At 33.5% G+C, this 12,069-nt stretch overlaps 2 protein-coding genes and 1 pseudogene across 5 annotated transcripts; 1 reads left to right on the plus strand and 2 right to left on the minus strand.

Annotated features, from left to right (window-relative positions):
• Positions 1-1,495: 1,495 nt before the first annotated feature.
• On the minus strand, positions 1,496-3,689 carry CPSUFE (chloroplast sulfur E). Its single transcript, XM_012223102.4, has 2 exons — positions 2,372-3,689; positions 1,496-1,984 (listed from the first exon to the last, which is right to left on the minus strand). Exon 1 carries the CDS (start codon positions 3,622-3,624, stop codon positions 2,473-2,475), a length of 1,152 nt encoding a protein of 383 aa, XP_012078492.1. The 5' UTR covers positions 3,625-3,689; the 3' UTR covers positions 1,496-1,984; positions 2,372-2,472.
• Positions 3,690-3,916: 227 nt separating this feature from the next.
• On the plus strand, positions 3,917-5,521 carry LOC119369918 (uncharacterized protein At4g26485-like; annotated as a pseudogene). The gene is made up of 3 exons (XR_005177469.2): positions 3,917-4,408; positions 4,651-4,849; positions 4,921-5,521. The product of XR_005177469.2 is annotated as an uncharacterized protein At4g26485-like (transcript).
• A 3,882-nt stretch (positions 5,522-9,403) lies between these two features.
• Positions 9,404-11,769, minus strand: LOC105639142 (biogenesis of lysosome-related organelles complex 1 subunit 2). Of its 3 annotated transcripts, none has more exons than XM_012223104.4 (4): positions 11,609-11,761; positions 10,040-10,100; positions 9,842-9,964; positions 9,404-9,691 (listed from the first exon to the last, which is right to left on the minus strand). In XM_012223104.4, the coding sequence occupies exons 3-4, from the start codon at positions 9,941-9,943 to the stop codon at positions 9,425-9,427; spliced, it is 369 nt and encodes a 122-aa protein (XP_012078494.1). In that variant the 5' UTR covers positions 9,944-9,964; positions 10,040-10,100; positions 11,609-11,761; the 3' UTR covers positions 9,404-9,424. The 3 variants fall into 3 exon arrangements, with proteins under 3 accessions (XP_012078494.1, XP_089577581.1, XP_012078493.1); XM_089721455.1 differs by lacking the exon at positions 11,609-11,761 and adding an exon at positions 11,500-11,566; XM_012223103.4 differs by lacking the exon at positions 10,040-10,100 and having other exon boundaries at positions 11,609-11,769.
• Between the last annotated feature and the right edge of the window lie 300 nt (positions 11,770-12,069).

The raw sequence follows: 12,069 nt of genomic DNA on the forward strand, positions 1-12,069 counted from the left end.
GTGCCCTTATAAGGGAGGATGTATGTAGCATTTGAAAATTTTCAAGCAGATGGGCGGACCTGAAGCACAAAATCTACCAGTCAATCTTATACTAATTTCTCCTTTACCCTTCTTTGCCCTACTTTATTTTTTCCATTTTATTTCTCGAAAGTCAAAACCATACCAATGCAAGGGGAATGAACCTGCTACAAGGCAGACATTCAAGAAATAACAGATGCAAAAACAGCAAAACAAGCGAAAATGCATAACAAAAACAGCTAACACGAGCAGCCATGCTTTATCTAGAACAGTTTCCCGGAATTTCTAATCAGTTCAAAAAGAAATGGCGCTTCCACTAGCTTTTTTTATAGATGAGATGGGCATCCGCTGATCAGACTTCACGTCTTCAAACTGCTATCTTTAGAATGTAGAAGAAAATAGACTAAAGAAAGAGACTAATTCTTCATCTATAACACAATTGCTTAAAGAGATGTTAAATACCCTTGTTATAAGATCAAGAAATCCCATAACCATAACCAGTATCTCATCATCAGCAGTAATCTTAAATATTTTAATAGCTTTAGAGAATGAACCTTGAAGCAGTACAGGAGCTAGAATGAACCTTGAAGCAGTACAGGAGCTAGAATGAACCTTGAAGGAGTACAGGATTTCTAGCTCCCCATAGAATGATTAATGTAAGATTTGAGGAACAACATAATTTAATAAGTTTACCACTAAGATTACTCACAGCTTACACGAACTTCCAATTCCAATGTTTAATTAATCTATAAATGTAATTTAACAGCAAAATCTTCCTCCAAATCAAATTAGAGAAGCTGCAAGTATAAGAGGATAATTAATGCAAAATTAAATATAAGAGAGTACTTTAACTGACATAAGAAGTCCCTAACCGTCAAACTTCTATTACAATACAAGCATGGAGTGAACAGCAATTTCTGTCTCATGCTATTACACATAAAAATAAATGCAAAATTCTGTTGCTTTATGCATCATCAAAGTTGTTGAGTTGCCAGTGAAAATGGCCTGTGGAATCAAACTTGTTATCTGACAAGGACACTGCCAAATACATCTTCAGGAACTAAAAATTCATTCATAGTTCCAGGTCAAAATAACACCACATGTCACCAAAAGCATATAAAAGAGACTTTTTGGGATGGTTAAAAACTCTATCTCAATTAGCACATGATAGCAAATAGATTAAACATCATATGTTGGAACTGATTAGGATGTTTGACTAGCATGTTCACAATTTCATTTACCTGGGTCTAGGAGATACCTGCCAATGGATTCCGGTACATCTACACTCATTTCTTTCTTCAGTACTTAGCACATAAATGTTATAAAATTCAAAGCTTGAGCTGTGAAGCAGTCAAATTACAAATATCTCATGCATAAAATAGAATCTCCATTCTAATTATTTCTTTTGTAACTAATACAGAGATGTATAAATGTATTTAATAAAGTGCAAAATTTGCACTGTAATGAGTACTTGACCTTTAAAAATTTGCCTCAATCTCATCCATTCTGCTAAAGTTCCAAGAGACAAATTATACATTGGATCTCAAACTTCAGAACAAATCAATATCTAAAATCCACTTCAATATCTATGATGTAAATAGCGCTGTTGTAAATAGTGTTATACACAGTACACATATGTTTCCTTTTCACCAGAAAAGAACTAAAGATGATAGACACATAAGAATACTATCGGAAGCTATTAATCCATCTATCACATGTAATGGGTACCTTGCCTCCACACTAACAGATCCCCCTTCCGCTCCCTCTTCTCTCCTACTACCAACTCCCATATGTTTTATATATGTTTCCATTTCACCTAATCCTCAGAATTTCCAGCTTTCTTCCAATTCATTTGTTCATCAAACCACTTGCATGTCAATATTATTGCCTTCTAGCCAAGAACACCTTCTCTTTCATCCATCCTTTAGCTTCTTTCTTCGCAAGTCAGTCACTCCACCCCCTTGTTCTGAGAATAGAAAGCCCAGCAAATGGTTCAAATTACTTTACATGTGATATTAAACCCAGAGAACTTGCACTGAAACTAACCAAAGCATAATAACAAAGAAAACGAATCTACAAAGAGGTAATTGTTATCTAATGATAGGGATTCCTAGTGCTAAATCAAGATTTACATTGCTGATTAAATTCAGAAGTTAATTATATGACTCGAAAGTCAAAACATTTGGGTAATTAGGACTTAAAAAAGAAAGCTATGGCCGCATATGTGCAAAATTATTGATAAACATATACCACAAGTTCTCAAAATTTTAACAGTATGTGATTCATTAAAGCATTATAAAGTTTCAAAAGAAGCATTCATAATTTAACACCCTTTTCATTTTCATTCACTTACAGGTACATTGCATGTAGCATCCTAGAAGGTAAATCTCCATTACACTCGTTAAATGGAATCAAGAAAGGTATAAAATGAACATATTAGCCCAAGTAAGCTCCTCATCTTGCATCAACTTCAGCTGGTGTCTTTGCCACAATTGACAGCGCATGTAATCCACTCTGCAATTCCTCTTGCAACAAACCATAAATTAGCCTATGCCTCTTTACCAGACTCTTGCCTTCAAATTCTTTTGATACAACTCTCAAATTGAAATGTGTCTCACCATCACTTCCTCTCACACCAGCATGCCCTGCGTGCTGATAAGAGATGTCCTCCACTTCCAATTCAATTGGCTTTAGTTCTCTCTCCAATATCTCCTTAATTCTTTTCCCTCTGCTCCCTAAATTATCAACTTCCGAATTCATTCCCATACTCAAACTATCAACACCAACATCATCATTTGACTCTAAATTTGCACTTTTTACTTCGTTTTTAACACTGTCTACTTTGTTACTCAAATCTTCACTGCCATCAGTCCCTGAATTCGACCCATGATCTGACCCGCCACCCTTCTCAGCCTCCACATATAACTCAAGTGCCTTCCTCTGCATCAATTTCAACATATTCAAAAACCCATTATTCCTCGAAGGGGTCAAACTCTGTTGCAACCCAAGAAGCACCGCAAAATCTGGTGAAACCCTCAAAATCTCTTGTACTGGCCGACCAGAAAGTCCTTGAACAAGTAAAGCTGCAAGCCCCTTCGTAAGAACCGAATCCGAATCAGCCTCAAACACAACATTCTTGTCCACATCTAAATATGCCCGAACCCAGACTTGAGAAACACAACCCTCTACTTTGTTCTCTCTCGTTTTGAATTGGGCATCGAGTGGCTTCAAGTTTTTTCCATAGAAAAGTAGCTGCTCGTATTTAGCTTTAGGTTCTTGAACGGACTGGAACAGCTTGACGATTTCTTGAAGCTTCGGAGGGAGTTCTTCAATGGGTTGCAGAGACACAGCGCTCGGCGGCGATGCAAACAGTGAAGGTTGCGTTCTTGTTGGGATTTTTTGAAAAGAAATGGGCTTTGAAAAAATAAAGAAGGATTGATTTGTGGGTTTCGTAGAAGAGATCATGTATTTAGTTGAATGAGTAGAGATTGGGATTTTAGTGGTGAACAAACGAAGAGAAGGGGAGATTGCAGCAGACATGGTTTTTGTGTAGCTGAAGCTGAGGATTCTGGAGAATGAGAATGACAAAATCGGAGATGGTCTCATAATAACATTTTCTCAACGACGACAAAAGCAGAAGACGCCATAGAAAATAAAATATATTTGAACGTCAAAAAATTGGGGCCGGAAAATATTTAATTGATCGACTATATAATAATAATTAATTAATTAAAATTAGTATGAGGCTATTGAGCATCGCAATGGCCAGGCAGGCCCGCCATATGCGGTTTCGAGCTGGACCGATCCGGACCTGGAGTTGAACTGATCCAATTAGAAGACCCACGGACTTGTTTGATTTAGCTTATCATGGTAATAAATAAACTTATATGAATAAATTATTACGAGTCACAAATAAAGAAAAAAAAAAATTAGGATCATTTGAGTTGATTCACTTATCCCTTATAAACCGAAAAATTAATGTTCATTAAAATTTAATTTGTTATTTATGTATGAGCTATTCAGCGTTACTGCAATTTGAGATAGCTCACTTTATCACTTGCAAGTCCCAACACAAAGACAAAGCTATGGAGCTATTCATCAAAGCCATCCAAATTTCCAAAAAAAAAAAAAAAAAAAAAAAAAAAAAAATCTCTCTCCATATGAAGAGACACAAATCCCTTTCCTTTCTCTGTATATATATGTATATATTCTCAGTTACTGTAAATTTTCCTATAATGGCCAATGAAGAGGCAAAGAGAAAAATTAGTACTGAAGGAGGAGGAGGAGAAGCGAAGTGGGTGAAACACTATTCATCAAATCAGAGTATACTGTTAATTGGAGAAGGAGATTTCTCTTTCTAACATTGTGGCTACTTCTCTTGATCCATATGGTAACGTGCATTGCATGTCGCCACTTCTATATGATCAGTAGTAAAGTTTTCATTTTTGACATTAATTTTGCTTTCTCTGTTTATTAGAGTTTGTTCTAGATAATCTACTAGGGTTTTCATGGGTGTAGGTTTAGTGAAATGTTACTAAAAAACCCATTTGGTTCAACTTCTTGAACCAAAAGGGGTTTTAGGGTTTTCAATCTTTTTGCTTACATTTATAAATCCTTTTGACCAACATGCAGATATTGTGGTTAAGATGTACAAGAATGCAAAATCTAATCTCCAAAATCTATTGAAGTTAGGAGCAACTATATTACATGGAGCGGATGCAACCAAAATGAAATTTCATCCAGATTTGAAGATGCAGAAATTTGATAGGATCATTTTTAACTTTCCTCATGCAGGCTTCCATGGCAAGGAAGATGAAGTCCATCTGATCGAGTAAGCTGTTATACATCTGATCGAGTAAAACACTCTTCATTTGATTTCCTAATTATATACAAATGTTGTAGGATGCATAGGGAACTTGTGCAAGGCTTCTTCAAGAATGCAATTAGCTTGCTGCGACCTTACAGGGGAAATACATGTATCTCACAAAACGACATCTCCATTTTGCTACTGGAAAATTGAGGAACTTGCTTGTAGAAACTTTTTATCACTAATCGAGCGTACTGATTTCAAGATTCAAGACTATGCAGGTTATCAAAACAAGAGAGGACATGGCATTAGATGTGATGAGCCCTTCGGTTTGGGACACTGCAGTAACTTCAAGTTTGCTATTAAAAAGTGCTCCAGAGTGATTAATCATTTTATAGGGCGTAGGCCATCATTTCTACAATTCAGGCACTTCAATTATGCTTCTGAAACATACGACAGGAGAGACTATGAAAGGTACGTTAAAACACCTCTAAGAATTATCATTAGGAGAAAGGAAAGTGTTAATGCTTCAAATGGGTACTCAAGTTGTGGTCCGGACTCAGAAGAAAAATGGAGGCGCAAGGTTCATGGCAAGTGCTATGCAAAGAAAATCACACGATGAATTTTACCCAGAAGATGGTATGGTCAGCAAGTCTGGCTGGTTTATGTTTTATGATTTTTTTTTTTTTTTTTTTGGCTGGAAATCCAAATTAGTATGTAAACCTAGCTAAGCTCAGCTTGTTATGTTATTATATAAAAGTTATAAATATGCTCTTTTTTTTTTTTTTTTTTTTTTTTGTTACAAGTTCCAAAACTTCTACAGCTGTTTACGTTATTTTACAAAATTTTAGAAATGAAAGATTCACCATTTTAACAAAAAGGAGCAGAGCTCAGAAGAATATTAAGTTAAACGATGATAGATATAAAACTCCATCAATATCATGAAACAGTTAGAAATTGAAACCTTAAATATCATTAAAAATGCATCTTATCTTTCTTTGTCCCTTTTGTGGAAAAAGGAAGTGAAGCTCCAAAGAAGACTACAAACCTCAAACAACAGAAAAAAAAATACACTTTTAGAATACAAATTTACTTATAAAATAACATAATAAGCATTAAATTATATTGTTAAATTTCATATCCTTAATTTGTAATTAGATTGAAGTTGTAAATTTAAAATTCCAAATAAAATGTTATTTTTCTGTCCAAATTTTCATAATGTGATCCTATATTTGTATTTCAACAAAAGGACTAAATTGTAATTAATCCACAAACCTAGGTCTTTTAGACGAGTCTCTTTAATTATGCTAACATTTTTTGGTAACTTGAATCACTTTTGCTGGGTCAGATTGTGAAACTCCCATTTTTAAATTAGAATTAGAGAGGCTTCATATAACTTTGGCATTCTAAAATCGTAAAACTTTATATATTAAGTCATTTTTTAAAATTTATATTTACATGTAAAAGAAATTATACGGGTCTTTTCCAAACAATACATATCACAAGAATTTTTTTTTTTTTTTTTCCCTTAGGTGTAGGGGAGAAGAGGTTGGGAGTGGATTATAAAAAGTTAAATCTCTATAACATTTAGCATTTTCACGAATTTCATGAAAAGCTGTTCAAACAGCTAACAACTATCAAAACAACTAATTTTACCGAATAATCCCTTCATCACAAGTAACTCTTCAATTGCCTAAATCTCTCTTGCAAAGATAACTTATGAGATAATAGTTGGCCTAAATTACAAAATTACCTTGAACTTTGCAACTTGTTTCGAAATTACTATATTTTGACCTTTGTACCCCGGGCATCCCAACTTTAAAACTTAGATAAATTAGGTTAAACCTACAAAAATACCATCAATTATGGAACTTATTCCAAAATCACTCTAAAATGAGTTTTTTACACAGGGCACCCCATTTTAAAACATAGATATATTAGCACCCTAATTTTAAATTGGAACCACAAATTAGACTAAAATGATATTAATCATAGGTTAACTAAATCCAAATTAGCCAAAACTCAATACAGTTTGACCTCACCCAAAGTTCCATAGCTCTAAGGATTCTTTTTTCTCCTTTGGCATGCTCAGATCTGACTTCTTTTTCATAAAATCTTTGTCTGTCTCTATTCTCTGTTTCTCTACTGAGGTCCAAGACCAACTAAGAACGTTAAAATAAATAAATACCAAATTGCAATCCAAGAAACAACATCCGCTTCAGACATTTTATCAAACACATGTCCTGTAAAATCCGAACACTCACACTTGCTATAAAGTATAATCAACCTGTTTCTAAGGTACAAAGGGGGAAGGTAACGTGCCTTTATCATACGGGAATGGACCCTTTGGCCTTCTCTAATGGCTTTTCTACTAATGCATTGGTTTAGCAACTTGTTATAGCCAAGAAATTTCATTTCAAAACCATTAGATGTCATTTCCAATAAGGTATTTTACAAGCAGCCTGCACCACAATGAATTCAAAGTTTATTGAAATGGCGATATAGAGAATCGACAGCATAACAGTCTAAACACGAATAGCAAATAATTAAAAGAGATATGAAGCAAAACGAAGGGAGTAGAATGAAGCAAACAAAGTAAAGAGACAAATTGTATCCCTGAAGGAGAAAGAAGAATCGCGATCTGGGCAGGCCAACGAAGAAAAAATAATCGTTGAAGCTAAGGACTTTTGGATTAAATCAAATTATACTCAAAATGCAGAGTTTTGCTTATTTTGGTTAAGTTAACCCAAAAGTGGGTCCCACCATAATATCATTCTAGTCCAATTTATGGTCCCAATTTAAATTAGATCGCTAATTTATCTATGTTTCAAAATGGAGATGTCGGAAATACAAAAGTCATTTTAGACTGATTTTGTAACAAGTCCTATAATTTGGGGTATTTATGTAAGTTTATCCGATATATTAGTACTCTAATTTTAAATTTATCCTAAGGTTTTGAATAAAATATTATAAAAATGGGACCACTAATTATCCTTGGGTTACTTAAACTAAAGCCATGAAACGCAGAGTTTTATTACCTTCATCAATCTCTACTGTTTACCCGACTATTCCCTCCATTGAAGCATTCAAGTTGGTGTACCAATCGTCACTGACCTAATCCAATACTATCAAGTGCCTCTTGCGCATCAACTCCACATGCAGTGCACAAATTAGCCCAGCTAAGCCATGTTTATCTAAAATGGATTTCACCATCTCATCTTCAATTCCCAATGAAATTGAACATTCTTAAAACAATCGATTTCTCTGGACCATTGTTGTAATCTTCTTTTGCCTTTTTTGACATGTGCACCCAAATCCGAGGTACAAAGTGATTCTACACTTCTAGCCTCGTCAAAAGTAGTTAGCAAAGTGTTATTTTTCCAACACCTCTCAATCTTAAAATTCCAACTGTCTTGGAAAAAAAATTAATACTCGCTAGATTATGTGAAGACTTCTATAAATACATTATCATCATCAAATCCATGACTTGACTAGCTAAAGATAATGAGCCAAATTGGTTATCTCATGAGCGTAGATTGATAGTTTGATATTTTTTATCACAGTCTTTATTTTTGACGACATTTGCTTAATTTCATTAAAGAGAAGGAGAAAATACTTGCCCGAAAATACAGACTTTTACAAAAATATAATTGAGGGTGTAATGGAAAATCAGAAGACGAGCAAGATTAAATTTTTTCTCTAAACAACTCTTAGATCTTTAAATTCTTTAGCTGAAGGAGCTTTTGAAGATTCAGTGCATTTTCTAAGTTTATCGGAAAATAAGTTTCGATATGCTGGCCCATATCAGTTGAGCTAATTTGCCAGAAAATGATTGGTTAGCAATTGTGTGGTTTATGGAGCCGCATAAGAAAAGATGACAACTCACCGTTTTGGATCTTGAGTTAAAATTAACCCAAACATAACTAGAGGTTTCACTTTTATAATATTTTGTTTAAAACATTAGGGTAAATTTGAAATTGTTTCAAAGCTAGGGTGTCTGTAATATAAAAGTCAAAATAATTTTTTGGTAACAAGTCGCAAAATTCAGGATAATTTTATAATTTAAACCGATAATAATAACTTAAATAATATAATATCTTGACAGTAAATATTTGTTTTGTCATATTGATAATTTAATTTTACTTTTAAAACCATAACATGTTCACAAAAAAGTCATTGTGCAATCTCACATCACAACAAAGAAAATTGAAAGCTGAAAATTTAGAAACGAACTTTTTTTTGTTGTTAAATTTTGCGAGAAATTAGGAGGTGTAGATTATGAAAGATTAGCATCGGATTTATATTCACTAGATCATTAAAAATGTCTAACCCTAAGAATGAAGAATCTATATTGATACTGCATGGTTTCACTCTACAAGAACTCCGAATCATTCTCTTAGAACTCATCCTTTTCATCATAAATGATCTGCTTGCTTATATATATATTTTTTCTATACATCACATCTAAGGGATTTTCTTCCTAGACAGTATTATTGAACGGACAAAGCAACAAGCAATGAAACCAAAAACGGATAAAGCACCCAGTATCAGTGTGATAAATGAAGTTGAAAGTAATAATTTCAAACAAGAACCTTTAATTTATGAAGGCTGATGTTGGTACACAGATTGCACTTTTGCTTCTAATAAAGAAACATATTTATCAAGCATAGAAATTACAGCCTCAAATTCAGTCACCTGTCGCTCTATTAAATCAATTTGCTGAACATACTCATCGAAATTACCACTTTTTGACTTTAACTGCTCTACAAAAATCCTCAACCCAGAAGCCACATCACCAAAACCTTTATACTCTTCAGCCACTCTTAGATTCATTTTTTCCAAAAGTTCTAACAGATTATTCGTCCCCTAAACCCATGAAAAACAAGAATAATAATTAAAGTATACTTATGGAGCAAATGTATTAAGAGTTGAAATTCGGAGGGAAGGGAAGGGAAGGGAAGGAAAGGAAGATAGAATAGGACAAAGAGTGAGAATTAGGTTTATAGTTTTTCAGACCTGAAGTTCGCCTTTGACCATGGTGGAGACACTGGTGAAGAGATCATTGAATGAATCAGCAAGCTTGTCATGAACCTCTACTTCTTCCTTCCCAGCAGCCATGTTTTGGTGGGTAAACGTGTTCTGCCAATGAAAATAAACCTAATTTAGCTTATTTTTTACTATTTTGTATTCCTGAGTCAGTAAGATGTTTAGTACCTCATCAAGAGCTGAAATGACAAATACGGCCGGGAACAACAATTATAAGTGTATGAACAATCTGGAGCAAATAGATTCATTTAATTTAATTTTACCATTATGCATTAAGAAAATCAAACAATAAATTAGAATGTTAAGAAAATCTACTGCTACCACAAATCAAATAGAGCAGAAAACCAAGCACTATCTATCTCATTTTAGTTCCAACAAAAAGTTTATGGTTCATGGAATGCAAAATGAGCCAATTTTTAACATAAAAACTTAAAATTCTAACAAACTATCAAAGGCCAGTTAAATCTTATGCAGAAATCCTAATCCCACCACTATCGTAGACCCAATCCAAAACCCTTGTTGAACTTTCAATCTCTTCAACAACAGCATTACTCTAAAGAAATTAGTACCATCAACTGATGCCATAATATACAGTTAATTGAAAGAGTTCAATTTATGTCTATCGAATTTGAATGACTAAGGAGCTTATATGGCCAAAAAAGATAAAAAAAAATTAGTTGGTCTTTGGGTGCATCTACGCAAAGATAACAAACAATAAAGATTGAGACTTGAGAGAAACTCAGATTTGGAAAAGAAAACGGAGAAAATGTTGGAACGGGTAAAGTAACAATTTTTGAAAGTTGCAACTGTGTGATTAATCTGACAATCCTATTGTATCTTATCGACATATATAGTGGGTTGAAAATTACCTCATGAGCGGGACAGGTGATAACTACTATGCTCTAATATAAATCAACTCACAAAAAAAAAAAACATAACCAATAATATAAGTTTAACTCTCCAACACATTGAGGCTTAATTGGCAAGGAAGACTATTTATTCACTTACTAGTCATCCTCCGGATAAGGCTCCTCTCTTTCATTCACTCCTTCTTTCTCTCATATTATTTTCTATTAAGTTGAAAACAACGTATGCTAAAAGACGCACAAGTTTGTGCATCAAACAAACTGATTAGAGGGAAAAGGATATGCCAGATTGGTTAAAAAAAAAAAAATTCCTGAAAGTTCTATCAACCATTAACAACTAAGAAAAGCACTACTAATCTCCACTCAACAGGAGTCGTATAGAGTCACTTGGATGCTAACTTGACTCCAAAAAGTTCTGGATACACACTCAGAAAACCCCATTAAGCGAAGTCAATAACTTTTTCAATCGGAAAAAAAAAAATAGTCAAAATAATATAGAACCGAGAGAAAGGTTTTTGACTCTACGAAAGTGATGAACGAGGGCTCAACAACCTTGGCAAGAAATCTCCATTTCACAAATATATAAAGCTCTTATAGCCAATTAGGTTACATTTTAAATAAGCAGAATCAATTAATAGCATCAACTCCATTCACATATTCACAAGAAACTCAACAAATCACAAGAAAAATTAATTTATTAAGAAAAAACTAGTTTCCCTCATAAACATTTCATCAAACAAGTGGAGTAGCACAAGAAAATACCTTACATATACTTAATAAGACGAGAAAGCTCATAAGTAGATCTAGTATAGCTTCTCTGATTTCGTTAGAAACATTCAAAAGAAAAGAAAAGAAAAAAGAAAAAGCTGACCTGAAAAATTGGCTCTTCTGCCCTGCTTCAAAGGCTCGATTTACTCTGAGACGAAGACTGCAGCAACGGACAACAGAAAAGAGAGAGAGAGAGACAGAGAGAATGTTCTTGCTTTTCCTTTAATTTTGTTTTTTACATCGACAAGTACCACTATAGTTTCGCCACCTCACCATCATTAACAAAAATATCATTTAAATCCTTGAAAATTGAAATAATTATTCTCTTTTTGCCCTCAACTTGAAGGCAATATATAATTATCCAATAAATTAACTTGATATACAATTTATCTCCCTAAACTTGCATAAAAAATAATCAAAAGTTTCAATTTTTAGCAAAAATAAAATAAAAAAAGATTTTTAATTTCTTTATGTAATAAAATTTATTAGTTAAAAATATCTCTTTATTTAGATAGATATATTTAATATCTTAGAATTTAAGTATTTATTAAATATTTAATATTT

Source organism: Jatropha curcas, chromosome 5 (assembly GCF_041381405.1).
Source record: "Jatropha curcas cultivar XTBG-Jc1 chromosome 5, XTBG_Jcur_1.0, whole genome shotgun sequence".
Taxonomy (NCBI): domain Eukaryota; kingdom Viridiplantae; phylum Streptophyta; class Magnoliopsida; order Malpighiales; family Euphorbiaceae; genus Jatropha; species Jatropha curcas.

What these genes read in the sequence shown, in the direction of transcription:
- CPSUFE (XM_012223102.4), bottom strand. Translation starts at nt 3,624, where the DNA reads ATGAGACCATCTCCGATTTTGTCATTCTCATTCTCCAGAATCCTCAGC.
- LOC105639142 (XM_012223103.4), bottom strand. Translation starts at nt 9,943, where the DNA reads ATGGCTGCTGGGAAGGAAGAAGTAGAGGTTCATGACAAGCTTGCTGAT. An exon ending in TGGTCAAAGGCGAACTTCAG is followed by an intron (nt 9,692 to 9,841) that starts GTCTGAAAAACT and finishes TCATGGGTTTAG; the next exon opens with GGGACGAATAATCTGTTAGA.